The sequence below is a fragment of the Dipodomys ordii genome, unplaced genomic scaffold, assembly GCF_000151885.1.
Source record: "Dipodomys ordii isolate 6190 unplaced genomic scaffold, Dord_2.0 Scaffold27, whole genome shotgun sequence".
NCBI classification, from domain to species: domain Eukaryota; kingdom Metazoa; phylum Chordata; class Mammalia; order Rodentia; family Heteromyidae; genus Dipodomys; species Dipodomys ordii.
This window is the reverse complement of record NW_012267243.1, coordinates 14,639,673-14,666,354: the sequence shown is the minus strand read 5'-3', so window position 1 is coordinate 14,666,354 and position 26,682 is coordinate 14,639,673. Positions and strand designations below refer to the sequence as shown.

Below are 26,682 nucleotides of genomic sequence, written 5' to 3'. Positions count from 1 at the left end.
CGGGGGCCGCGGGGGGCGGTGCGTGCGCGGTCCGCAGCCTCGGCCCTGGGAGGACTGTTTGTCCCGATTCGGACCTGAGACCGACGGGTACACCGACCGGGTCGGGTCCGTCGGTTTCCCGGGCTGGGCTTTTCAGAGGCCAGGTAGTTGGGAAAGGTGAGCTCAGGGTGGGGGGAGTCGTGCGGGAAACCGGTTTCGTGCGCGTTTTCCCCCTCTTGAGGTGCCCCGGGGGGAAACAGAAACCGATCTTCACTCCCTTTCCTCCCTTCTCGCTTGATCAGCGATCTCTGAAGCTGAGGGTTCCTGTTTTTGTCAAAGGAAAACACCCTCTAGGAACTTAACTGTGTCGGGCCCGCCTCCGTCTCGTCCCCGTTGGGAAGGCTCTGCTTTGGGCCGGAGCCTGCACCTCGCAAACGGTATTTTAAGTGTGTGTCTCAGAATGTCAGCACATTCCCCCGGTGCTGTGCCTCGGTGCCACCTGGTTCAGTGCTTTGTTAAAGCTGCCCTGCTTAGTTCTGCACCGAAACTTCCAATATCCATCTTCCGAATTTCTTTATTTCGTGTTTGCGCTGGTTCCGGGACAGAGGACTGGGTGGGGCCGAGGAACTGCCCCTTACCCTTTTCACTCAAGCCCGATTCTCTGCCACTAAACCACAACTCCCACTTCCTGCATTTGGGTGGTTAATTGGAGTTCAGAGTCTCAAGGACTTTCCTGCCCCGGCTGGCTTCCAACCTAATAATGATCCTCATAGCTCAGCCTCCTGAGTAGTTAGGATTACAGTCATTAGCCACCCCATCGGGCCATTAGTTACCTGAAACGGCTAATTGTATGTGCTATGGTCCCAGCCTGACTTCCCCTCTCTGCATTACAGGTTCTTCCGCAGGCCGCGGATGGTACCTTGATCACCTTTCGTTCCTCACAAAATCTTAACACTTTTACACATAGTAAATGTATACCGGGCTGTCAAAACCAGCTTGTCCTAAAAAATTAGTTTAAATTTTAGGGCTGGGAAGGTGGCTTAGCGGTAGAGCTCTTGCCTTGCATGCATGAGGCCCTGGGTTCGATTCCTCAGCACCACATAAGCAAAAAGAAAAAAGCCGGAAGTGGTGCTGTGGCTCAAGTGGTAGAGCGCTAGCCTTGAGATGAAGAGCTGAGGGACAGCGCCCAGGCCCAGGGTTCAGGCCCCACGACTAGACCCAAAAAAAAAATTTTTTTTACAATATCTTTTTAAAGGCAGCCATATATTATAGTGTTACTTCAACATTATGAAAGAGTCTGCAGGATCCTGAAACCTGTATTCCTGTATTCTGTTTGGGAACTCAAAGGTTTCCAGCAGCAGAAAAGAACTAACTTGATAGCAGAGTGGAGCCTGGGTGCTGTGAGCATAAACACTCCTGTCTAATGGAAGTTGTCTAGGTTTGAGTAAACAGAACTGGTCTGTACTTCCCAAATGTATGGGACTTTTTAGAAGTACAGTATTTGACCAGTTTTCCTGTGAAAGCCTGCAAATTTTGATTAGGAATATTTTAAATTTATCTTGGTTAATGTACTGTGAAAGTTGTAAAAGTCATTGAATGTTCACCTGAATCCCTGTTTCATGGGCTCATTCAGGTTATTATAAGAAAGTAGGCCCAACACCAGTGGCTCACACCTGTAATATTCAGGAGGCTGAGATATGAGGATCAAGGTTGGAAGTTCAGCCGTGGGAGACAAGATTAACCAGCAAAAAAAAAAAAAAACAGAACTGAAGGTGTGTGTAGCTGAAGTGGTAGAGTACCTGCCTTGTCTGAAAAAGCTAAGAGATAGCACCTAGGCCCTGAGTTCAAGCCCCAGCAACAACAGAAAAAGGGAGAAAGATAGTACGGCTATGAATTTGTAGATTCAATTTATTTGCACTTTAACATATTTGTGGAAGGTTGTATAGCAGTATTTCTTAGTATACTGAAGCTGCTCTAAAGAAATGGGCTTTGAAGCTGCATTCTAGGGCTTACACCTATAACCCTAGCTACTCAGGAGGCTGAGATCTGATTGTGGTTCCAAGCCAGCCTGGACAGGAAAGTCCAGGAGACTTTTATTTCCAGTTAACTAGCAGAAAAAGGTGGGAATGGAACTGTGGCTCCATTTGAGTGAAAAAGCTCAGACACGGAGTTCAAGTCCTAGAATGGGTACACGCACGTGCGTGTACGCTCACACACAGGGCTTCAATTTGAGGGGAAGTGCTACTGAAGTGTGAACTTGGGGCCTCATTACTCAGCTGCCTTCCTTAACTGGTATTCTACCACTTTAGCCATGTCTCCAGCTCTGCTTGTGGCTGGTGTTTGTTTTGTTCACTTTTGGTTTTTTTGAGGGGGCTGGTCTTTTTGGAGACAAAGTCTTATGGACTTTTCTACTTCAGCTGGCTTTGAACCATGAGCCTCTAGATTTTACCTTCTTGAGTAGAATCGCTGGGTGACCCCCTGGTAGAATCCATAGTACTCCTGTTTCAAATGCAGATGCCTGTACTTCACTAAAACCTATATGGCCTAGGATTCAGGACCAAGATCCTGCTTTGGCCTTCCTGGTCTAGGACTGCAGTAATTTTCATTTGTTTGCCTGTGGTACCTAGAATCAAACCTAGGACCTACTACTTACTTGCATCCCTAGTGCTTTTCAAACTATATTTGTAAGTTTTCTAGAGATCTTATTGAAGTACAAATTTTGATTCTGTAGCTCTGGATTCAGATTTATACCTTATTAACAAGCTGTTCTGATACTGTTTCAGGTCTATAGACAACACTTGTTGGTAGGCCCTAAGTTATTCAGTCTGCTTTAAATATCGCCTAAGAAAGACCCTAAACTTTAAATTGAAAGTAAGACATAAATAAATCACCCAAGTAGGAGGAGAGCAAGGGACTTATGTAACTGTAACTCTTCTGTATATCATCTTTATAATAGCAATGAAGTATGAGATTTTAAGGTTCTATTATTTGTGTAGAAAATTTTGAGGGTGATGCATTACCTTTCAAAATTAAAAAGTCACAAAAAGCTGTTTTCAGTAAATAAAAGCTATTTGAACCAGATACAGTGGTACATACCTGTAATCCAAGATACAGTGGTACATATCTGTAATCCAAGATATTGTTTCAAAAACAGCACCCTTTCACACCACAGAAACACTCCACACTCAAAACAGAACTGGACAACAAAATGCTTCACATTTCTACCATTGTTTCTATAGTGAGAATGAAAAAAAGAAAGTGGTGAGGGGCCAGGTTAGAGTCTGGGTGCAAAGGGAAGGAATTCGGCAAAACCTTGCTCTTCTTGGTATGTGAGAAGGTAAGGCTTCAAACTGCTCATGAATGCTACTTTTTCCTTAAATGGTGCAACCTTAAGCTTAAGGATGTTTGATCTTTAAGCACTGTTTAGCATGGAGTAATAGCACCTTCAGAAAGGAATGTCAGGACTTCATATACTTGTGTTTAAAACAGTTTTGTTGAGGTACTTTTTATATACCATATAAGTGATCCATCAATGTGTGCAGCCCAATTTTAGTGTATTCATAGATGTGTGCAACAGTCACTTTCAGGCAGTCTTAGAACATTTTCATAATCTGAGTATATGAAATACCACCATGAAATCCCTTTGTACAATTACATGTGTGTGTGTGTACATGCACGTGTGTGCATGCATACCAATACCAGGGCTTAAACTGACAGTCTTATGCTCTTGCTTAGCTTTTTTGCTCAAGACCAGCACTATTCCACTTGAGCCATATCGCCAATGGTAAGAGGCCAGATTCAGGGCCAGCTTTTTCCTGGTTAATTGGAGATAACTGTCTCATAGGTTGGTCTGCTCAGGCTGGCTTTAAACCACAATCCTCAGATCTCAGCCTCCCCCATATTTAGGATTATAAGCATGAGTCACTGGCACCCACCTGAATCGATTATTTTTTTTTCCAGTCCTGGGCTTGAATTCTGGGGCTGGGTGCTGTCCCTGAGCTTTTTTGCTTGAGCCACAGCTCCACTTCTAGCTTCTTATAGTTATTTGGAGATAAGAGTCTCACTGACTTTCCTGCTAAGCTGGCTTCAAACCACAATCCTCAGATCTCAGCCTCCGGAGTAGCTACTAAGACAGGTATGAGCTACTGGCACCTAGCTCGATTTTTTTTTTACTGTTATTATAAAAGTTATAGTTATATAAGTCAGGTAAAGAGTACAATGTCCTAGACAATGTCACCCCTTCCCTCACTCCCCAATTTCTTTTTTTTTTAAAGAACAGCTCAGAAAAACCTTGTATTCTTCCCATGCCATCCCTCCCTTTCCCTAATGCCTCTGCCTCAACTAAAAAGCCACGACTTTTTATTACAATAGAGTTCTCTCCTCTGGATTTTCTATGTATAGAATCATGTAAGTAGTCCCAAAAGATTTGATTTACTTGAGTGAATATTGAGTATTAGGTGGTGTAGCAGCACAAACCTGTACTCCTAGCACTTGAGAGGATCTGGAGTGGGGAGTCAGCTTTATATAGTGAGATCCTATTTCCAGAAAGAAACAAGCAGTCCTTCAGTATTTACTCTGCCATACTGTTTAGATGATGGCAGCAGTGCAAATAGATGGGCACCATTGGCTCACGCCTGTCACCCTAGCTACTCAGGAGGCTGAGATCTGAGGATCCCGGTTCAAAGCCAGCCTGGGCAGGAAAGGCCGTGTGACTCTTATCTCCAATAAACCACTCAGAATACCAGAAGTGGCTCTGTGGCTCAAGTGGTAGAATGCTTGCCTTGAGCTGAAGAGAGCAGGGACAGCGCCCAGGCCCAGAGTTCAAGCCCCATGACCAACAAACAAACAAACAAAAAAGCTGTCTTTCTATAATGATTCCTGTATTAGAATTTGGCATTTGAAAATGCTTAATTGAATGTATTCCTTAAATGAATATTTGAAAGTATCAAGTCACTGGTGAATGTGTAATATTTAGCTAGAATATTAAGTTAGTGAACTGTACTTAAATTCGAGGGGCCAACAAGTAGAATAAAGTTTGCTTCTAAAGGCTCTTCTGAAGAATTGAGATGTTGGGATGTTTGGAGAAAATAACGGACAGAAGAGAGAAGATAAGTCTGAAGGAGGTGGTTAACAAGAACAAAGACACTCAAGTGGGAATGGCAGTTACTTAATATGTGACATGTTGATAAGTGTTTTGGTTACACACAGAAACATAAACTGTCTAGAACAATGTTAGGGAGCTCCTGTGAAGGACACAGCATAGGAATCAAGAGAGGTACCCAGGTACTTCTATGTATGGAAATAATCTGCTCATATATGCCACTTCTGGTTATGTCAGTTCTGAACACTAGTAGATGCTTGCGTATTTCTAAATTCTACCATCCTTGATGCTTTCCAGTGAGCGCTTTTGTCTTTACTTTGGACAATTACCATGTATAGTCTGTCACTGAACCTGCTCTGTTGTGTTATTAACTACTTTGAGAGCTGTTGTTTTGCTGTTGGTAAACAAAATTATATTTTATTTCTTAATTGAGATAAGGTAAAATGGGGCAATAATAATAGAAAACGATGGATAAACGATTTGCAACTAAAAGCAGACTAGGGGACTAACTGAATTTTTTCTTTAGTCTGACCTGGTTAAAAATTAATACATTACTATTAAGGGTGATTTTGAGATGAACTATATGTGGACCAATTTTTGATACACAGCTAACTCTTTCTAGTAGTCCAATTATGGTATAGTAAAGATCAAACAATGGTTATAAAGATAGGAAATAGAACTGTCAGGATTCAGGATGAGGAAGTCAAAAGTGAGAGACAAACGTTTATATTTTCATCAATTGTATATATGCATGTGTGCATGCATGTGCCTGTGTACAGACGTGTATATGTGCTGGTCAAGGGACTTGAACAGGCCTGGGTGCTGTTCATGAGCTTTTTATTGCTCAAAGCTATCATTCTACTACGTAAGCCCAGCTCCACTTTGTGTGTGTGTGTGTGTGTGTATTAATGCTAAATAACTTTTAAAGTGTCAGTAATTGAATCTAATAACTGTAATTCCATATTCTTTTTCTTTCTTTTTTCCGTGCCATTTTGGGTCCTATGCACACATTTCTTCATGTATTGTAATAGAACTTAATTTTGAAACTGTTCCTCTGCTAAATAAGTAGGTTTTTTTTTTAGTGTAATTAATAAATATACTTAACTTTTGGTCCATATCCAGGCTAGTTCCTTGACAGAATTATGTCTTGTTTTTTTACATGTATTTCTCTGGTTTTTACTAAGGTTTAGTATATGTATCCTATTTGTGTATTTTTTTTCTTTGAAGAAGAATTGTTAGAACTACTAGACTCATCTAATTAGAATTAGATTTATTAGAATTATTAGGCTCATCTCAATTTGATAGAAAATATAGCTAGGAACAGTAATTGGTCAGATCATCAAAAACAGTCAAGTTTGTGATTGTGTGTGTCTTATTATACCTTAAGTGTTTTGGTTTAACTTTATATTTGCAATTTAAAAAAATTTTTTTTTGCCAGTCCTGGGGCTTGAACTCAGGGCCTGGTCATTGTCCCTGAGCTTTTTTTGCTCAGGGCTAGCACTCTACCACTTGAGCCACAATGCCACTTCTGGCTTTTTCTGTTTATGTGCTACTGAGGAATTAAACCCAGGGCTTCATGCATGCTAGGCAAGCATGCTACTACTAAGCCACATTCCCAGCCCCAATACTTGCAATTTTTAAATGTCCAATATTGAAGTAATTTAAGATTTGTAGAGAAGTGACCAAAATCTTACAGGTATTTATGTACCTTTACCTAGCTAGTATCTTAGACAGAAGTAATAGAGTTATCTAACAGGAGATTAGTCTTGAGAAAGTGTCATTACTGTCCTCTTACTAAATCTGTAGATTTTCATTTTTATGTCCTTTATTAGTTTTTATTCAAGTTCTGTCTCGGTTACTACATAGCATTTAATTATTAGTTTTACTTCTTCTCTTCCAGTGTGATAGTTGAGGGAAGAGAATGCTTTGGCTAGGGCTTGACTTTTATACTTACATAATTTTTTAAAAGTACTAGCTGGACATTTCATAGAATATCTTTTAAAGATTTGTATAGTATTTTCTCATTAGATTGAGTTTATATACATTTTGGTTCCTTTAATTTTTAACCTATTAGGCTAAATTATTATTCAGTATATGCATATAGTTCTTTTATATTGTTATTGTAAAGGTGATGTGCAGAGGGTTACAGTTACATGTAAGTCAGGTAATGAGTACATTTCTTTCTGGGCAGTGTTACCCCTTCCCTCGCTAGTTCTTTTTTTTTTTTTTTTTTGGATCTGGTCGTGGGGCCTGAACTCTGGGCCTGGGCGCTGTCCCTCAGCTCTTCAGCTCAAGGCTAGCACTCTACCACTTGAGCTACAGCGCCACTTTTGGCTTTTTTCTTTTTTGCTTATGTGGTGCCGAGGAATCGAACCCAGGGCCTCATGCATGCAAGGTAAGCACTCTACCACTGAGCCACCTTCCCAGCCCTTTTTTTAAAATAAGTTTTTATTGTGAAAATACTGTTCAGAGGGGTTACAGTTACATGAGCAAGGTAATGAGTACACTTCTTGTCCTGCATTGTTGCTTCTTCCTTTGTTTTTCCCCTCCCATCCCACCTCCTCAACTATACCCCCCACCCCCGCCTAAATTGTAAAGTTTGTTTTTTTGACATAGCATCTTGTACACCTCATTGTTGCAATGAGTCAATCTGTATCCCTATTTTAAACATTTTGTTTTTTCCCTTCCCCTCCCCAAATTATACCAACATCAAATTCACTGAAAACGGGGTTAAACCATGGGGGAGGGACATAGAAAGCAACAAAAAAAATCACATGGCACCATATAAATACTGGCACAAGAAGAGATCTCAGGACCAATGGAATAGAATTGAAAACCCAGAAATGAACCTGCAGACCTATAGCCACCTAATCTTCAATAAGGGAGCTAAAATTAGAAAAGAAGAAAGACAGCCCTTTCAGTAAAAGGTGCTGGCAAAATTGGTTAATCACCTGTAGAGAACTAAAGCTAGATCCTTATATACCCTGCACCAGAATCAACTCCAAATGGATCAGAGACCTCTTTTGCACTCCTCTTTCACACATACTGGTCCCCTTCTTCCCATATAGTCCCCTTCTACTTTCATATTGTTCTTTTTTTTTTTAATTCAACTACATATGAAGAATATATGCAGTATTTGTTAACAAGTGTTTTCTCATGTAACTACCAACTTTTTTCATGTGATGTTTCATTTTACTCATCTTTCTGAGTCAATCAAGGCTGCTATATGTTTAAGATTTTTAAGTTTATAACAAAAGGTACAGTGGCAGTCACATTGACTTCATGTATAGCCCTGCACATGTGTAGCCTCCCCCATTTTCACTGTGTCCTACCCAGGTGGTACATGTGTGACAATTGTATTTTATTTCATTTTCGTTGGTTGTGGAACTTGAACTAAGGGCCTGACTGCTGACCCTGAGTTCTTTTGCTCAAGGTTAGTGTACTACCACTTTGAGCTACAGCACCACTTCTGGTTTTCTGATGGTTAATTAGAGATAAGAATCTCATACTTTCTTGCCTGAGCTAGCTTCAAACCTTGATCCTCAGATCTTAGTTTCTTTGTAGCTAGGATTACAGGCATGAGCCACCAATGCCCACCTTGTGTGACAATTTATACGTGTATATTGACACATGATTATCACTCCAAATTCATAGTTTACATTACAGTCCACTTTTCATGTTTAAGTTTAAGACTTGGTTTTAACTGTTATTAGAAAATAAAAGCTTCACAACTGAGGTCTACTTCTTTGTTCATTATGTTTAAGTACAAAATAATGTTTAGATTAACTGAAATGTAAAAGTTTGGAAGAAGGGCCTATTTTAATTTGAAACTCAGAAATCATAGAATAACTAATTCAACTGATAGTAATCTTTCTTATGGAAAAGCAGTGTTTTTGAACATTTTGCATATGCCAGGTACTTTCAAGATCGATTGAGTTTCTAAGACTATTCATGCTTGGAGACATCTTCTGCAAGAAAAACAAGCATGATAATGGCAAAAACAAAAGCTTTATTCTTTAAAAATCAGGGAACTTGGGGCTGGGAAGGTGGCTCAGTGGTAGAGTGCTTGCCTTGCATGCATGAGGCCCTGGGTTCGATTCCTCAGCACCACATAAGCAAAAAAGAAAAAAGCCAAAAGTGGCGCTGTGGCTCAAGTGGTAGAGCGCTAGCCTTGAGCTAAAGAGCTGAGGGAGAGTGCCCAGGCCCAGAGTTGAGGCCCCATGACCGGACCCAAAAAAAAAAAAAATCAGGGAACTTGATCTTATTTCAGTTCTGCTGTTCATGTTGGGTTTTGTTAATTTTAACTCAGGAGGACAGGTTAATACCCCTAAAGGGAAGATACTTAAAATTTTAAGTGATTTTTTTTTAATAAAAGTGGGTTTGGGATTTATTCTTAACCATAAAGGAGGAAATATAAATAATGGTTATTTTCTTAAGTGGATTATCTATTTCTGTACTGTATTAGATATACATTCTAATCCAATATGTATGTTTTTTAATAGTCAAGTCCATCATCACCAGAACCAGCAAGTCTTCCTGCAGAAGACATTAGTGCAAACTCCAATGGTCCAAAACCTGCAGAAGCTGAACTAGATGATGATAGAGAAGATCTTTTTGCAGGTAATTGTCTATATATTTCGGTAGTGACCAATCATAATAAATATTCTGTTAGAAGATACCATTTAAACCAAAAATTTTATGGTGGTGGCTCACATCTGTAATTGTAGCTACTCAGGAGGCTGAGATTGGAGGATCATGGTTTGAAGCCAGCTTAAGCAGTTAACTACTCAAAAACCAGAAGTAGTGCTGTGGCTCAAGTGGTAAAGCACTAGCCTTGAGCACAAAGAGGCTCAGGGACAGCTCCCAGGCCCTGGGTTCAAGCCCCACAACTGACAAAATCGTCATCATCATCACAATGCTAGCCTGAATAAAATATTTCAAAGGTAAGTTATAAGTATAAGATACATAACAAATTTAAACACAAATGAATGTAGAAGTAGCTACATCTCTCCTAGTATAGAAAATCTCCAGTAGTATAATTAAGCTGATTTAATATGATTTTTTCCAAACTGACAAAGTTCCTAGTTGTTTTAAAGTTGAACAACTGAAAGATATGTGAAATTCTTTTGTAATAATAATGTTTAAATACATTTTTTGATATTTCTGGATATTATTAAAAATGTTTTCACATTTCATTAACTGCCAAATTGACTATTAGTTGTTTGAAATTTCCTTATCTAACTTGTTTAATTTGTGTCTAGAAGCCACAGAAGAAGTTTCTTTGGACAGCCCAGAAAGGGAACCCATTCTCTCCTCAGACGCATCTCCTGCAGTCACCCCTGTGACCCCTACTGCACTCATTACTCCTAGAATTGAATCAAAGAGTCTATCTGCTCCTGTGATCTTTGATAGATCCCGGGAAGAGGTACGAGAAAATGCTTGTATTCTAAGATTTATATGTAAGTAGCATTTATTTTTGTTCCCCATCTAGTGTCACTTTCCTGTTAGCTGTTCCTAATCAAAGCCATTCAGACATTTTAGGAAAAGAATACTGCACTAAAAAAGTTGGGAGATAGAATGATGGATGGATGTAGTACTTGGGATAAAACTTGGGCCCTTGTACACACTAGGCAAGTGTTGTATCACTCACCCAAATTTCCCATTTAACTTTAGCCTTTGTTTTTAAAAAGAAAGGCATTATTATCAGTTAATGATATGGTCTTATAATTTTGCAATTTTTTTTAGTTTATGAAGAATTGAAGTTTATTTGGCTTATCATTCTGAAAGTGGCAGTAATTGATATTTATTATTATTGACTTTTTTGGACTTTCTTGCCAAGGCTAGCTTTGAATTGCAAGCTTCAGATCTCCCGAGTAGCTAGAATTACAGGCATGAGCCGATGGCTCCCAGAAGTAGCAGGAATTTATAATAAGATGCATTTGGGAAACAAAAATGTTTTAGGCCTATTTTAAAAGGAAAGCTAAATGTTTAAAAATCATTTATCTAAAATAATTTGTGGGCTGGGAAGGTGGCTCAGAGGTAGAGCAAGCGCTTGTCTTGCATGCATGAGGCCCTGGGTTCAACTCCTCAGCACCACATAAGCAAAAAGAAAAAAGCCGGAAGTAGTGCTGTGGCTCAAGTGGCTTCAAGTGAGCTGAAGAGCTGAGGGACAGAGCCCAGGCCAGAGTTCAGGCCTGAAATAATTTGTACAGAAATAGTTCACTAAATTGGCTACAATCAAGTAAATGACCACATACAAAAACATGAATAACCTCAAAATCATAATATTAACAGAAGCCAAATACAGATGAATGATTCCATGGGATGAAACTTTAAAAAGAAATAAAGCTTGGGGTGGGAACGTAGCTTAGTGGTAGAGTGCTTACCTAGCATGCATGAAGCCCTGGACTCAATTCCCCAGTACCACAAAAACAAAGAGCTGGAAGTGGTGTGAGATGGCTCAAGTGGTAGGGTTCCAGCCTTGAGCTAAAGCAGCTGAGGGACAGTGCCCAGGCCCTAAGTTCAAGCCCAAGGACTGGCAAAAAAGAAAAAAATAAAAAAATAAAAAGAGATAAAACCAAGGAACATTGTTAGGAGTGTTATGTGAGGTCTAGAGGGCTTCGAAGCAGTAGAGCACCTTCTGGGATATAGTACTTGTTTCTTATTTGAGATGTGACCCATTTTGTGAAAGTTTATTTATCTGTACACTTCAAATTAATGCACTTTTCTGTAAGTATATCATGCTTCAAAAAAATTGGCTTAAAAAGTATGTAAGCAGGTGACCCCAGCGGTAGTGTATGCCTTATAATCCTAGTAATCAGACTGAAGAAGAAGGATCAGGAGTTTGAGGCCATTTGTGGTACAAAGACCCTCAAAAAATAAAAAGGAAAAAGTAAGGAGTTAAGCATTTTTCTATATATGAGAAATTCCAATATATTTTTTTTTCTCTCCAAATGATCCTTATTTGTGTTTTGTTTACATAGTTGGCAAATGATAACACTTTTATTGTTGTTCAGAAATGGAATGTTAAGTGGCTTTTAATGTTAGTTACTATGACAGTAACTCAAGTAGAAACATAGATGAAAAATTATTACTAGTAGTAATTGTGACAGTAATATAAATTGGAAATTTTAATACCAAAATTAAATATACTACTCTAGATTGAAGAAGAAGCAAATGGAGACATGTTTGATATAGAAATTGGTGTGTCAGATCCAGAAAAAGTTGGTGAGTTATTATTTATTATATTTTAAATTTTTTTACTCGTTTGTTAGATCTTGTCCTTTTTTTCTGACTAAACACATAATTACAGTGTTAAAATAACACTTTATTTTTAAACATGCTGTTTTATTTATTTTTATTGTGCTAGGAACTTGGTACATACTAGGCAAAGCCTTCTACCATGAGTTAAATACGAACCCAAGTATATGATTTTTCTATTGTTGCTTGACTTTTCTTATAGGTGATGGCATGAATGCTTACATGGCATACAGAGTAACAACAAAGGTGAGCCTTTTTTTTTTATTATTATTGTGAAAATACTGTGCAGAGGGGTTACAATTACATGGGCAAGATAATGAGTACATTTCTTATCAAGCATTGTAGCCTCCTCCTTTGTTTCCCCTTCCCATCCCCTCCTCTCCCGGCTCCCCATCCCCCCAGTCCCCCCCCCCAAAGGTGAGCCTTTTTGTCACTATGTGGTAGAGAATATAGTCTTTAAGATGGAAGTGAGCCTAAAGGTTACTGTCTCATAAAGATTGCCAAGAGGTTCTTACCAAAAGTTGATTTGATAGAGTGTTTTGTGTGAGAGTGTATAGGAAGAAAACTAATCTAGACTTGAGTGGTAGGCAAGGCTTCTTAGGGAAGAAGTTCTTTTAAGCCAGACGAAGATGAGAAAGGAATATGTAAAAGCCAGAATTTAAGAAAGCATTGGGCTTTCTAGAATCTCTAAGAAGTGGTTCATGACTGAATTGTTTGGCTGCGATCCTCCATGTGATATAATGAGCAGCCACATTGAGATACTTGATTTAGTCCTAAGTATTAAAGCGAGGGATATAAGAGTTGTGACACTATTAGAATTTTGTTTAGGACAATCTCTGTTCTCACTATGAAAATTGAAAGGTAGAAGAAGTAAAGGGCAAGATTGTACCAGCTAGGATGCCATTACAATTATTAGAGGATTGTAGGCCTTCAAATCTTAAAACAGAATCTACTATAGCAGTCCCTAGTTTGAAAGAAGTAATGCTTATACCAAGGAAATGACTCTGGAAATGAGCAAAACAAATGGCTTCTTGAGGTATGTAGAAAGTAGAATCAAAAGGATTTGACTATAAGAAGTAAGGAAGAGAGGTGTTTAAGTTGCCAACTAGAGAAATTTTGAGTTGGTGGAGTAATTTGTGTAGAGACATGATGAGGTAGAATACAGCCTTACTGTGGTGGGCGGGCTCCATGCAAGCACCAGGGTATATAGTAGTGAACAAGATAAACAAATGCTTTTTGTCTTAGGGAACTCATGCTCAAGTGGAAGAAAATACAATGAGTTTGAGGTGCCAGTGAGATTTAATTAGAGTAGTCCTGGAGTATTTGAAAATACTGTATTGAAATTTAGAAGGAGGTTTGGGCTATAAGATAAAAAGATTCAAGAATCATTAGTTGTGGCTCAGGCCTATAATCCTAGCTACCCCAGGACGCTGAGATCTTAAGGATTGAAGGTCAAAGCCAGCCCAGAAAGAAAGTTTGTGAGACTCTTTATTTCCATTTAACCACCAAAAAGCTAGAAGTGGAGCTGTGGTTCAAGTGTTAGAGCACTAACTAGTCTTGAGCACAAAAGCTCAGAAACAGAGCCCACACCCTGAGCTCAAGCTCTAGGACTGGCAGCACACACAAACACACATAAACGTAGACATCAGTGTAATAATTATGGCTGAGTGGATAAATCATTATTGTAGTTTTGGGTGAGGTAGGTCAAGGATAGAATAAAATAATATTTTCTGTCCTCTTAAAGTTCTTTTTTTTAAAAAAAAGGAAAAACCAATAAATTAGGGATTTTCAAATTTTGAAATCTGTATGCCTATATATATATATATATATATATATATATATATCCTCTATATTCTTTTGCAAAGAAGAGCATTGTTTGTATGTATGGGTGTGTTGACAGGGAGAGCATTACCTTCTAGATAATTGCTTACTATTGAAAATCTGAATGCTTATTCTTCACTTGTAGACTTCCCTTTCCATGTTCAGTAAGAGTGAATTTTCAGTTAAAAGAAGATTCAGTGACTTTCTTGGTTTGCATAGCAAATTAGCAAGCAAGTATTTGCATGTCGGTTACATTGTGCCACCAGCTCCAGAAAAGAGTATAGTAGGTAAGCATAAGTTAAAAATAATTTTTGTTATTGTTACTAGTTTAATTTTAACTGCAAAAGTTTGTGGATTCCATAATTCACTCTTTCATAATGCCTAGAGATGGAGAATATAAACATTCTCTGTATGATAATTATGCATTCAGTTTTATTTTCTAATACATCAGACTCTGGGTATTGAATGTTGTAAACTGTAATTTTTAGGATCATTAGAACACCGTTTTACTGAATCCTTCCTAGGATACTGTTTGACTTAGCTTTGTGCATATACAAACTATTTCAAGTCCTCTCAATATATTTCATACCTCAATGTTTCTGCAAATTCTAGGCCAGTCAGGTTAGATAGTAGACTTACAAAAACCACAGAACAACAGATAAATTCCTACAGTTCTAAATAATAATAAAGGCTTAGTTAAAAAAATGCAATCTGAGTTAGTGGCTCATGCCTCTAATCTTAGCTACTCAGGAAGCTAAGATCTGGGGATCATGGTCTGAAGCCATCCCAAGCAGACGAATTTTTGAGACTCTTACCTCCAATTAGCTATCAGAAAGCCAGAAGTAGAGCTATGGCTCAAGTATTGGAGTGCCAAATATGAACAAAAAAGGTAACCACGGGAGGAAAGCTTGGAGTTCAAGCTTTAGTACTTGGGGGGAAAAATTACAAAAGAAAAGGACTCTTCTTAATCTAACTGCCAAGACAACTGAAAACACCTGTTGTCTCTTAAAATTCAGTAGTATTTTTCCTAATCTTGTTTCACTTTTCATTGTGATTATCTTGAAAAATACTTTAAACTTTAAATGCTAAAATGCTGAAAAGCATTTTTATTGGTATCGTTTATTTTTTTGAAACCTGGCATATTTAAATTAATTTTTTATATTTCTGGGTTTTTTAATTTATAAATCTAATCAAATGGTGCGTGTGTGCTACATGCACATGTATGTGTATGTGGTGTGCTGGGAGCCCAAACTCAAGGCCTTAAGCATGCTAGGCAAATGTTCTCTTGCTGACCTTATGTTCTTAATTTTTTTGAAGACTCTAAAAGAGCTTTTGCTTTTGTGGGCTTTTAAGTTTTCATTCATTTATGAATAAACTTGTATTAAATAAAGTCCTGGTGAAAATAATTTTTGTAAGATAAAACATTTCCTAAGACTGGTTTTTCTGTTTTTGTTTATTTTATACATCTCTAATTTCTGGCTTAATAGAAGTTAACTGTTGAGTGTGATTATACATCTTTAATTGCAGCAGTCAAGAATTAGAGGAAGAAGGATGTTGGTTTGAGATCACTTAGGCTGTATATTGAGTTTCAGTTCAGCCTAAGCTACAGTGAGATTCTGTCTCAGACAAACAAAATTGGTCTCAATTTGTTGTAACATAGCATATCACATGATTTTTATAAACTCCCAGAGATTAAGAAAAAACATAGTAGCTTAATGTTGTTATGAAAAAGAGATCTTGTAGCTCCCATGAAAGGGTATCTAAAAACGCCAGATGCTCTGAATATTCTGAACCACGGTTTAAGAACTGCTATCCGGGCATTGAGTGTACCCCTGTTACCGCAGCACTAGGAGCTTGAAGCAGGAAATTAAGTATAGTCATCAATTTTCTTTCTCAAAATGTTATATTTTGTTAAACTACAAGTAGGTCATCTGTTAATTGTTCTACAACTATTTTCTTTAGTTATTCTTCAGAGAAGATGTTGCATTTTTGCCAGGACTAGCTTCAGACCTCTGTCCTTCTAACTCCTGAATAACTGAGATCATGACTACCCTGTTGACTTTTTGCATGTATTGGGCTCAAATTCTGATTCTTTTGACCTCTGAATATCTGGGATTACAGACAGGTTACCACCATGCCTGGTCCTACATATTTATTTACCTATTTATTTATTGTGTTGATCCTAGGACTTGAACTCAGGGCCTGGTCAATATCCCTGAGCTTTTTTTCTCAAGACCAGCACTCTAGCACCCTACCATTTGAGCCATAGCTTCCCTTTTAGTTTTTTGGCAACTAACTGGAGATACGAATCTCAGGGACTTCCTGGCCAATCTGGCTTCAAACCAAGAACCTGAGATCTCAGCTTCTTGAGTAGCTAGGTTTTCAGTCACTGGGTGTCCACCCATCCTTAATCCATGCTTTAATAATTTGTCAGTCATGGGGCTTGAACTCAGCGTCTGGGTTTTGTCCCTGAGCTTTTGTGCTGAAGGCTATAGCATTCTACCATTTTGAGGTACAGCTCCAGTTGTGGTTTTTGGGTGGTTAATTGAAGATAAGGCTTACAACTTTCCTGCCCAAATTGGCTGTGAATCAGGATCTCAGCCTCCTGATTCACTAGGATGACAGCTATGAGCCAACACAGCATCCAGCGATTTTTTTAAAGGCTCTTTTTGAGATATCAGAAACATGTCATTTTCCCTTTCATTTAATGGCTCTTAATATATTCAGAGTTGAGCCTCCTTAGGAGTCTGAGGTAGGAGGATCACTTGAGCCTTGTCATGCAAGGCCAGCCTGATCAACACAACAAGACGCTAGGTCAAAAACAAAACAAGCCTCATCCACAAAACAAATGAGTAAAACAGAACCTCAGCGGCCCAGCTGTGGTCATCAAAACGTGCTCTTGTAGCAGGGAAAGTGTTCAACAGGTTCATCAAGTATATTTTTATCTTTGTTTTGTCATCTTGAAAGTAAAGAACTTTAATTATTGCTTATAAAAAATGAAAATGTGAATTGAGCTTCAGATTGCTTATTCAGAAGTTCTGTTATAAGCATTGGAATGTAAGAACATTGCAGCCAGGGATGAGGCCGGTGGTGAGACACTAATGCTGAGGCCTGCCTGTGACACGTTCAGGAGGGGAATAGTTCTGAAATGTAAATACATTTCACTTGCCAGAAGTATAAAATATGTAGATAAAGAAACTGATGTGAGCTTTTATATCAATAACAATATGGGTCAAAAACTCCACAAAACTCAAATTCTGCTTTATGTCATACTGTAGGGATTTATTTACAAAGAAGAGGATGAAATGTGACCCCTCAAAATGGTTTGTCCTTTAAGTAACAGTTAAAAACTTACGAGATTTTTTTTAACAAGTTCAAGTTTGAAGTATGTATTTTAAACCCTGGAGAAATGATTGTAATTATTTAATCATTATAATCATGAATCTCTTTCAACTTCTTCAAAGGTATGACCAAGGTCAAAGTAGGTAAAGAAGATTCATCATCCACTGAGTTTGTAGAAAAACGGAGAGCAGCCCTTGAAAGGTAATTCTACATTCAATACTTTATTGTGTGTATGCTTTATTTCAGAAATATAAATCTAACTCATTATATAACAACTATGTTTTACTCTTTAATTTTTTCAAAAAATCACTTAAACCACTTGCTTCAAAACCTTTAAAAATTGCTTTTTTCAGCAACACAGTACTGTATTTGAATTGTTTTTATTAATCCTCATTAATAGTCTTAACAGGGCTGGGAAGTTGGCTCAGTGGTAGAGCGCTTGCCTTGCATGCATGAGGCCCTGGGTTCGATTCTTCAGCATCACATAAGCAGGGGGAAAAAAAGGCCGGAAGTGGCCTTGTGGCTCAAGTGGTAGAGTACTAGCCTTGAGCTGAAGAGCTGAGGGACAGTGCCCAGGCCCAGAGTTCAGGCCCCACAACCAGACCCCCCAAAAAAAAAATAGTCTTAACAAAATAATGTCAAGTTTTGCATTATGCTATTAGGAGAAAAAAGAATGATTTAATTGAGGATATTATTATATCATAAACATAGTCTTTTTTTTTCTTTTTGCTTATGTGGTGCTGAAGAATCGAACCCAGGGCCTCAGGCATGCAAGGCAAGCGCTCTGCCAGAGCCACCTTCCCAGCCCCCATAAACATAGTCTTTAAGAGCACTAAGAAGTTATATGTGTAGGAAGAAAACATGAAGGTTGCGATTACAGAAAAGAATTGATAAAAATATTAGAAGTCAGGTGTGGTGGACCATATAGTTTAAAATTTTTGTATTTTGACTAAAAGGTGGAATTATGTCTGAGAATCAGAAATTACCCAGGAAAAGGATTTAAATTGAGTTAAGAAAAGTTTAGCCATTAGAATTGATTATCTTGTGAGAAAAGTTATATATAGAATATTTTTAAGAATAAAGGTATATAATGTTCTCTCTTGATTTCACTTAATTCCTCTTGAAAGTGTAACCATGACCCTTTGAAAAACCTTTCAAGTCTTATTTTTTTCTATGAGTAAATTTGAAATATTTCAGATGGCATGCTTGATAAGGGACTTAATGAAGATTTATTTTACCAAGGACATAAAATTTGAGTCTTTGTTCTCTTTCTAACTTGACTACATTGGATAGTACATGCTATATCTTGGTGGTGTATTAAACATTGAGATTATTAAGGGAATATTGAAACTTAGTGTTTGTGTAAAGCCAGTTTTCTTTACTGGTAAATGTTACTTGTTAAATACTGCTTTAGTGAAATTAACAGTTAAAAAAGAGAAGCAGTATATAATAACAAAATTGATTTTCCATTAGGAAAAAAATGACTAAAATACAAGCAGAAAGTTGTAGAACAAAGGAACTGGAATAATTCTTTAGTTTTTACTCCAATCTTTTTTTTTTTCCAATTCCAACTTGGTTCTTGTGCACATTTGTGTTTTAATGTGTACAAGATTTTAAAACTGCACTTTTATAAATTCATTGTTATTTTAGAGGTGATGTACAGCGAGGTTACATTTACATACATCAGGTAATAAGTACATTTCCTTTCGTAATGTCATCTGTTCCCTCGTTCTCTCCCATTCCCTCCCTCCCATCTCCACCCACAAGTTGCACAGTTCACTTTCATCGATGTCCAGTGCGCTCCACTGCTGCACTTTTTTACCCTTTTTCCTCAAATTCTATGTCCCTCCTCACCCTCTCACAGATGTGCATGTGAATACACCATATATAAGGTAAAGAGTACAGAGTCATCAGAAAAAATAAGAAAAAAAAAGTCCTTTGTTTCCATATCTTTGGAGTTTGTTTCAGTATGCATATTATTTTATATACATAGGAAGAGAGAGTTTGGGTATTGCATGTTTGTGATTCTCTCCTAAGACTATCTCCTTTGGTCTCACTGTACGTGAGTATCTAGAATCCTGTGTAATTTGTATCCCAGTGTGTTTTGGATCTAACTTCTACATATCAGGAAGAACACATGTCTGCTGTCTCTGAGCTTGGCTTACCTCAGTTAACATGATTTGTTATAGTTTTGTCCATTTCCCTGCAAATGACATTATTCTATTCTGGCTGTAAAATTCCATTGTATACAGGGACCACATTTTTTGGATCCACTCATCTTGCCGGGGGGGGGGGGGGGGGGGGGGGGGAGGGGGCGGCATCTGGGTTGTTTCCATATCTTGTCTATTGTGAACAGTGCAGCAATGAACACGGATATGCAAGTGTTGTTCTTGTAGACTGGCTTATGATGCTCAGGATAGATGCCAAGGAGTGGTATGATTGGGTCCTAGAGAACATCTGCGTTTAGTTTTAAAGTTGCATTTTTAAAAATCCTTTTACATCTCTTGTTTTTCTAAGTGGTTTCCACGTTGCGTTTCTTAAGATTTAAACATTAGAATCAAGCATATCTATGAAACACTCAGCCTAGTTAGATCTAGTGATGAGGGAAATATTTCTTTTTATATTACTTTATAACTTTCATTTATATATTTGTTCAACTAAGGGAACACTAATGACTTTTTAATGAAAGTCTAAACTTCTGGTATTAAAATAATAAGCAAAGCCGGTTGCTGGTGGCTCACGCCTGTAATCCTAACTACTCGGGAGCCTGAGATCTGAGGATTTCAGTTCAAAGCCAGCCCAGGAAAGTCCATGAGACTCTTATCTCCAATAAACCACTCGAAAACTGGAAGTGGCACTGTGGTTCAAGCAGTAGAGCACTTGCCTTGAGCTGAAGAGCACAGGGATAGCGCCCAGGCCCAGAGTTCAAGCCCCGCGACCCACAAAAAAATAATAATAATAATAAAATAAAATAATAAGCAAGAAAAGACTGATGAAGTATCTCATCTTGGTACACAGTAAAGTAAGCTGGGAGTGCAAAGTCACTCCCATAATCCCAGCACTCAAGACTGAAGCACGAGGATAAGGAATTCTATGACAGCCTGGGCTACATAGGAAGACTGCTTCACAAGAGAGAGAGGCAGACAGAGGTGTATATAAAGATATAGCTCACTTGGTTTTCTTGAGGATACTTCACACCTCGTAAGATCATAGTGAGTTCATTTCAGCATTAAGGTTAATCACTTCTCAGTTTTTTTATTGAAATTAAATATATGTAAGAATGCACTTCAATAGATACCAACTGAGACATTTAGAGGAGCATGATATTAGTATACAAGATTTAGAATTGTTTTTCAGTTGAAGGCTGCACTACACTGTATTTCTGTGTAACCTCAGGCAAGTTACTTATTTGTGTTCTTCCCCATCTCTGAACTATAAGTGAATTATTTAATATTGAGTTCATTTAATGAGCCTAAAAATCCAAGGTATAAGCAGTTAATAAAGATTAATTAATCTACTCTTTTATAGCAAAGAATTTGGAGGTAGTGAACTTTTTAGGATTACCTAATTCATCAGGAAATAACTTCCATTTGCTTTTGATATCTAGAATGCAACCATTTGTCTTTCATCGATCTTTTTTTTTTTTTTTTTGGTCCAGTCACAGGGCCTGAACTCTGGGCCTGGGCACTGTCCCTCAGCTCTTCAGCTCAAGGCTAGCACTCTAACACTTGAGCCACAGCGCCACTTCTGGCTTTTTTCTTTTTGCTTATGTGGTGCTGAGGAATTGAACCCAGGGCCTCATACATGCAAAGCAAGTGCTCTACCACTGAGCCACCTTCCCAGCCCCTTTCATCGATCTTTTGATGACAGTCCTAATTAAGTACAGCAGTATCTAGATTGGTCTCCCTGTTCCATCTTTGGTAGTTCTTATTTTTAATATAGCAGCTAGAATAATTGTTTTAATATATGATCAAGTTGCATTAATGCCTGATTTTACTCATAAAGCCAAAGTACTTAACAGTGGCAGAGTGGATCTCCTGTCCACTCAGATCACTCTCTGTGCTCTGAGCCACACTGACCTTTTAGTACCCAGGTATTATTTTTGTACCTTCTACCCAGAATGCTTTCTTCCCTAGGTCTGCATGGCTAACTCCAGTTCCTCTTTGAAGTTTAAATGTTCAGATATCGTCTTCCAGTGAAAACAATTTGATTTTTGGCATTCTGACCTAGTTATTTGTTTTGTCCATTCAGGGTTGTGTTTTTGTTCTTGCATTTTTGTTTTGAGACAGGGTCTTCTAGTTCTTTTGCCTTTGTCAGAATTACAGGTATGTGACACTTGGCCTAATCTATTTAAATTGTCAACAGCCACATTTTACGTACTTGCTGCTAGGTATCCTATTTTCTATCCTCTTCTGTGTCATATGTATTATAGTTGCTTATACTTTATTACCTGTCTTCCTGTATCAAACTATAAGCTTCACCAGGAAATTAGTATTAGTGACTCTTATACACGGTTGTATTATAGAAACTCAGAATTACTGTCTGACATGTGATAAGTGTTCAGTAAATATTTGTTGAATGAACAGATAAATACCATTCAAGACCCAGGATCATCCTGCCTTTTTGTTCTCTCATTGTTAGCGTTTGCACTTAAGTTTAGTGTGACAGATTTTTTTTTCATTATTAGAAAATACTTCATTAATTTCTATAATCAAACCCACATAGATGTGACCTCACGTATAATCCAGTACCCTACCCTATACAGATGGAAAAAAAATTGAGATTGATGTTTGTAAACCAACTTGACTTTTAATTTCTGTGCATTGTCAAGTCGGTGGTCATGGTAAACTAGTCGACTATTTCCAAAGTTGATAGGACAATCTCTAAAAACTCAAATTATGCATATGTGTGTATTCATATTAAAAGACCAGTAAAGTAATATGTTCTGTATCAATAGTAGCACCAGCTATTCCAAGTTCTACAGTCATCTGAACAAAATTAAAGACATTCAAGATACCCCATTAATAAAAAGAAAAAAACCAAAACCTCAGAAAAAAGCACAATTCTATTATTGTTGTGGTACCTGGAATTATTTTTGTATTAGCTTCTCAGTCATCATCTGGAAAGAAATCATTCTTGAGTAACCTCATTAATAACAGTTCAGTACTACATATCATAAAGTCAGTACAAGATGTTTTACATTCACAGAGATGTGATACATCACTGTCCTACATCTGTAATACTAAAGGAGACAATAAAAATGCATGCCTAGATTAAGACTTGATTCTATTTTTCCAGCAGAGGGCATAAAGAATGGTATGACACAGCTCTAGAAATGTAAAGAAAGAACTATTTTTAAATTTGTTGGTCTCAGGTATTGTCTATAACCTCTTTATTTTGTATTGTTTTTAGTAGTACAAAGGAACTTGGAAACCCTACAAAATATTGTCAATTTGTTAGTAACCTTTCCTTGAAAAGATCTAAAGAGCAATTACATACTCACTGCTTTTGTTGTGTCTGTCATTTTTATCCATTCCCTGTGCCTCCCATTCTGTCCTCTGATGGCTCTGTTTCTCATACTTTTTTTTTCTGTTGGTCATGGGACTTGAACTCAGGGCCTGAGGGCTGTCCCTGAGTTTTTACACTCAAGGCTAGCACTCTACCACTTTGAGTCATAGCACCACTTCTGGTTTTCTGGTGATTATTGGAGATATAAGAGTCTCAGACTTCCCTGCCAGAGCTGGCTTTGACTGCGATCCTCAGATCTCAGCCTCTGAGGTAGCTAGGATGACAGATGCCGGGCCTTTTTCATATCTTTATTTCCTTTTCTTTTAGTTAATTCTTCCTTGTAGCCTGTAACAAGAAGGAAAGTTTTGCTGTTTTATTTTCCACAATTGATTTCCTCATAAAGCAAAGTGACAAAATGAAAAAAGTGGAACAATTGATTTTTGTCAATACAATGTTTATCAAAATTAAACCAAGTTTATTTCTTGAAGGATTTTTCAGGCATTAATATAATGCCATTAAATATTATTTTTCAAGAGAAATATGTAAGTTTATTTCAAACTTTCTTGATCATAGAATCAGTCTTTTACCTATTGCTTGAGACCAGAAATCTGCCTATTTCACTTCAGAAAATGGTTTTAGAATATAAGTAGTATTAGGTATTTCCATTTGTTTGAAATAATGGAATGTTTCTTAGATTGACTGCTAGATGCTTTATCATTCTTCCCACTTGCTCATTTTACCAGTGTTTGCTAGCTCTATGTTAACCACTTAAGACACATGTAGTATGAAGTGTAAACAACTAAATAGCTTACCTAATAGTGTTGGGAGACTTTCACAGTTAAGATTATAAGTTAAATTCCAGTGGGAAAATACTGACATTTCTTATACTTACAAGATTGTTCTCACAACATCTGCTTTAGCTCTATAATAAAGGGAGATTTTTTTAACTGCATTATGTAGTATATTGCACATAACTACTAAATGTTCTGTTTTTTATTACAACGGCTTCTAATGTGAACTATTAACTGAAAATGGAGTTTATACTGTGGCATATGTCTATTTAAATGTATAAAACAAATTACCTTTTAAACATCATAGTCACTGGGACCATTGTATGGAATTTGATTACTGAGGTTTTCGTGGGGTTTTTTTCTCTTGAGATTTTATGTTTTAGGAATATTCTATTATCTTACTTAAAAAATAGAAATCGAACACTGTAGCTAACACCTGTGATCCTGGCTACTCAGGTGTCTTAATATCCAAAGTGTGTAGGTTTGAAGTCATCTTGGCAGAACAATACTTGAGATTCTATCTCCAAAAATTACTAGAGGAAAAAAAACACACATTAGAGACATGCCTCAACTAGTAGAGCACCAACCCTGAAAGCAAGCTGAATAAGGACAAAATTCTGAGTTCAAACCCCAGTACTAGGGGAAAAAAAAAATTTCTAGTAAAGAAAAAACCTGAACAATTGACTCATCATCAGTCAAAAACCAAAGCTCATTGTGATCATTGAAATCAGACAAGCAGAAACATCGGTGAGTAGTTTCCCTGTTAGGTGATACATAACAGGCGATACATAAAAACATGTATAACTAAGAACATCCTCATTTCACCCAAAAATAACATCATTAAACTCAGTCATGTATCATCTGACAACCCTAAAACTTTAGAAAGAAATTTGTTTCTCCCCATTTTTATCCTCTCCCATACCTCCTCAGCCATTTCTCATCATATAATTTTTGTATGTGCTGGTACCAGGGCTTGAACTCAGGACCTTTAGCTCGCACTTGCCTTAACTCAAGGCTTATGCTCTCTATTTTATTCACACAGCTCCCCTTCTGGTTATTTACTGGTTAATTGAAGGTGAGAGTCACAGGAACTTCTGTCCGGCTTGGACCCACAGTCCTCATGTCTCAGCCTCCTGAGTAGCTAGGAACAGACGTGAACCACCAGTGCCTGGTCTCTCTTCATATAATCTTTTAAGAGAAATGGCTTATTTTCAAAAGATGATTATAATTATTAAATTGCTATAAGATTCTAAATTAAGTGAGAGCATATAAATAGGCAGACATTGAACACCTTTTCATGTAATTTTAATTTCTGTTATTTTTACTATTTTGTTAAAATCAATTTAAAATACAGTTAATAAAGGAGCAATTTTACTCTTAAATGTAGGTATCTTCAAAGAACAGTAAAACATCCAACTTTACTTCAGGACCCTGACTTAAGACAGTTCTTGGAAAGTTCAGAGGTATTTCTACTTTAAGCATTTTATATATATAAATTTTATAATTTTAAAATAAATTTGTATAACTTGTCTCATTTACATTTGCATTAAAATAGGTAACCAAGAATGAGTTAGTAGATTGATTAAAGCAATGCTTGTGTGAATATGTAATTTTTTTGCTTAGTATTTTAATTATGTGACTAAATTACTAGCATTGTAGTGACATATTTAGAACAATCAGTCTTTATCTTCAAGATTTAAATGCAGATCTGAGAGACTGCTTTGTTAATAGTATAACTTTGAATGTTTACTTAAGTTGTTTAGGCATTATGTTGAAACTTTAGAAAAAGCTAAAATATGTGTTTTTGTGTCTTTTGAGTTCTTTTTGAAGGTTTCAATATACAAGTTATATGACTTTAAAATGTATACTAGACTGGGAATGTGGCTTAATGGTAGAGTGCTTGCCTAGCATGCATGAAGCCCTGGGTTGGATTCCTCAGTGCCACATAAAACAGAAAAAGCTGGAAGTAGCGCTATGGCTTATGTGGTAGAGCACTAGCCTTGAGCACAGAGAGGCTTTAGGACAATGCCCAGGCCCTGAGTTCAAGCTCCAGAACCAGCAATAAATAAATACTAAATTACAAATATATTAATGTATTTTATAAAATTATAAATTATAGCCAGATTGTTCTTTGTATTTGGGATTTTTGGTACATTTGGGGTTCTTGTGTGTGTGTGTGCACGCGCGCGTGTGCGTGCGTGCGTGCATGTGGGGGGAGTGTAGGTTCTAGGGTTTGAAGACAGGCCCCCCCCCCCTTGTAGCATTTTTGTTTAAGGCTGGCACTCTACCACTTGAGCCACAATTCCTCTTCCTGCTTTTTTCTGGTTAATTGGAGATAATAGTTTCATACCTAAGCTGGCTTTGAATTGTGGTCCTCAAATTCAGCCTCCTGTATTGTTAGAATTACGGCTGTGAGTCACCAATGTCTGGCTTTGGAATTTCTTAAAACAGTTGAATATTATAATTGTTATTGTTTGAGATTTTCTTTTTTTGTTGGTCATGGGGCCTGGACTGTGGGCCTAGACGCTGTCTCTCAGCTCTTCAACTCAAGGCTAGCATTCTACCACTGGAGCCACAGCATACTTTGGCTTTTTCTGCTTTCGTGGTGCTGAGGAATCAAACCCAGGGCCTCATGTTTGCAAGGCAAGCACTCTATACCACTGAGCCATCTTCCCAGACCTTAAGATATTTTTTTAATTTAGTTGAGACTCAGAATTTGTAAAAAAAATATATATATATACACACACACACACACACTACAAAATCCTAAATAACTGCTAGCATAGGAGATTTTCTCAAAATGGTCTCTCCTTTGTAATCAGTTTATGTCTGCTAGCGAACAGGTTGCCAGTGTTAGTGTACTTGGCAATTTCTTAATGT

The 26,682-nt window shown here is 37.5% G+C and overlaps 1 protein-coding gene across 1 annotated transcript in view; it reads left to right on the top strand.

The window, feature by feature from the left end:
* The window catches only part of Snx2 (sorting nexin 2), a 39,618-nt gene that overhangs the window by 1,810 nt on the left and 11,126 nt on the right, over positions 1-26,682 (top strand). The window contains exons 3-9 of the mRNA XM_013015546.1: positions 9,583-9,700; positions 10,342-10,505; positions 12,241-12,307; positions 12,543-12,586; positions 14,307-14,448; positions 17,626-17,704; positions 25,190-25,265. Coding sequence (XP_012871000.1) covers positions 9,583-9,700; positions 10,342-10,505; positions 12,241-12,307; positions 12,543-12,586; positions 14,307-14,448; positions 17,626-17,704; positions 25,190-25,265 — 690 coding nt within the window. The remainder of the gene's footprint in view (positions 1-9,582; positions 9,701-10,341; positions 10,506-12,240; positions 12,308-12,542; positions 12,587-14,306; positions 14,449-17,625; positions 17,705-25,189; positions 25,266-26,682) is intronic.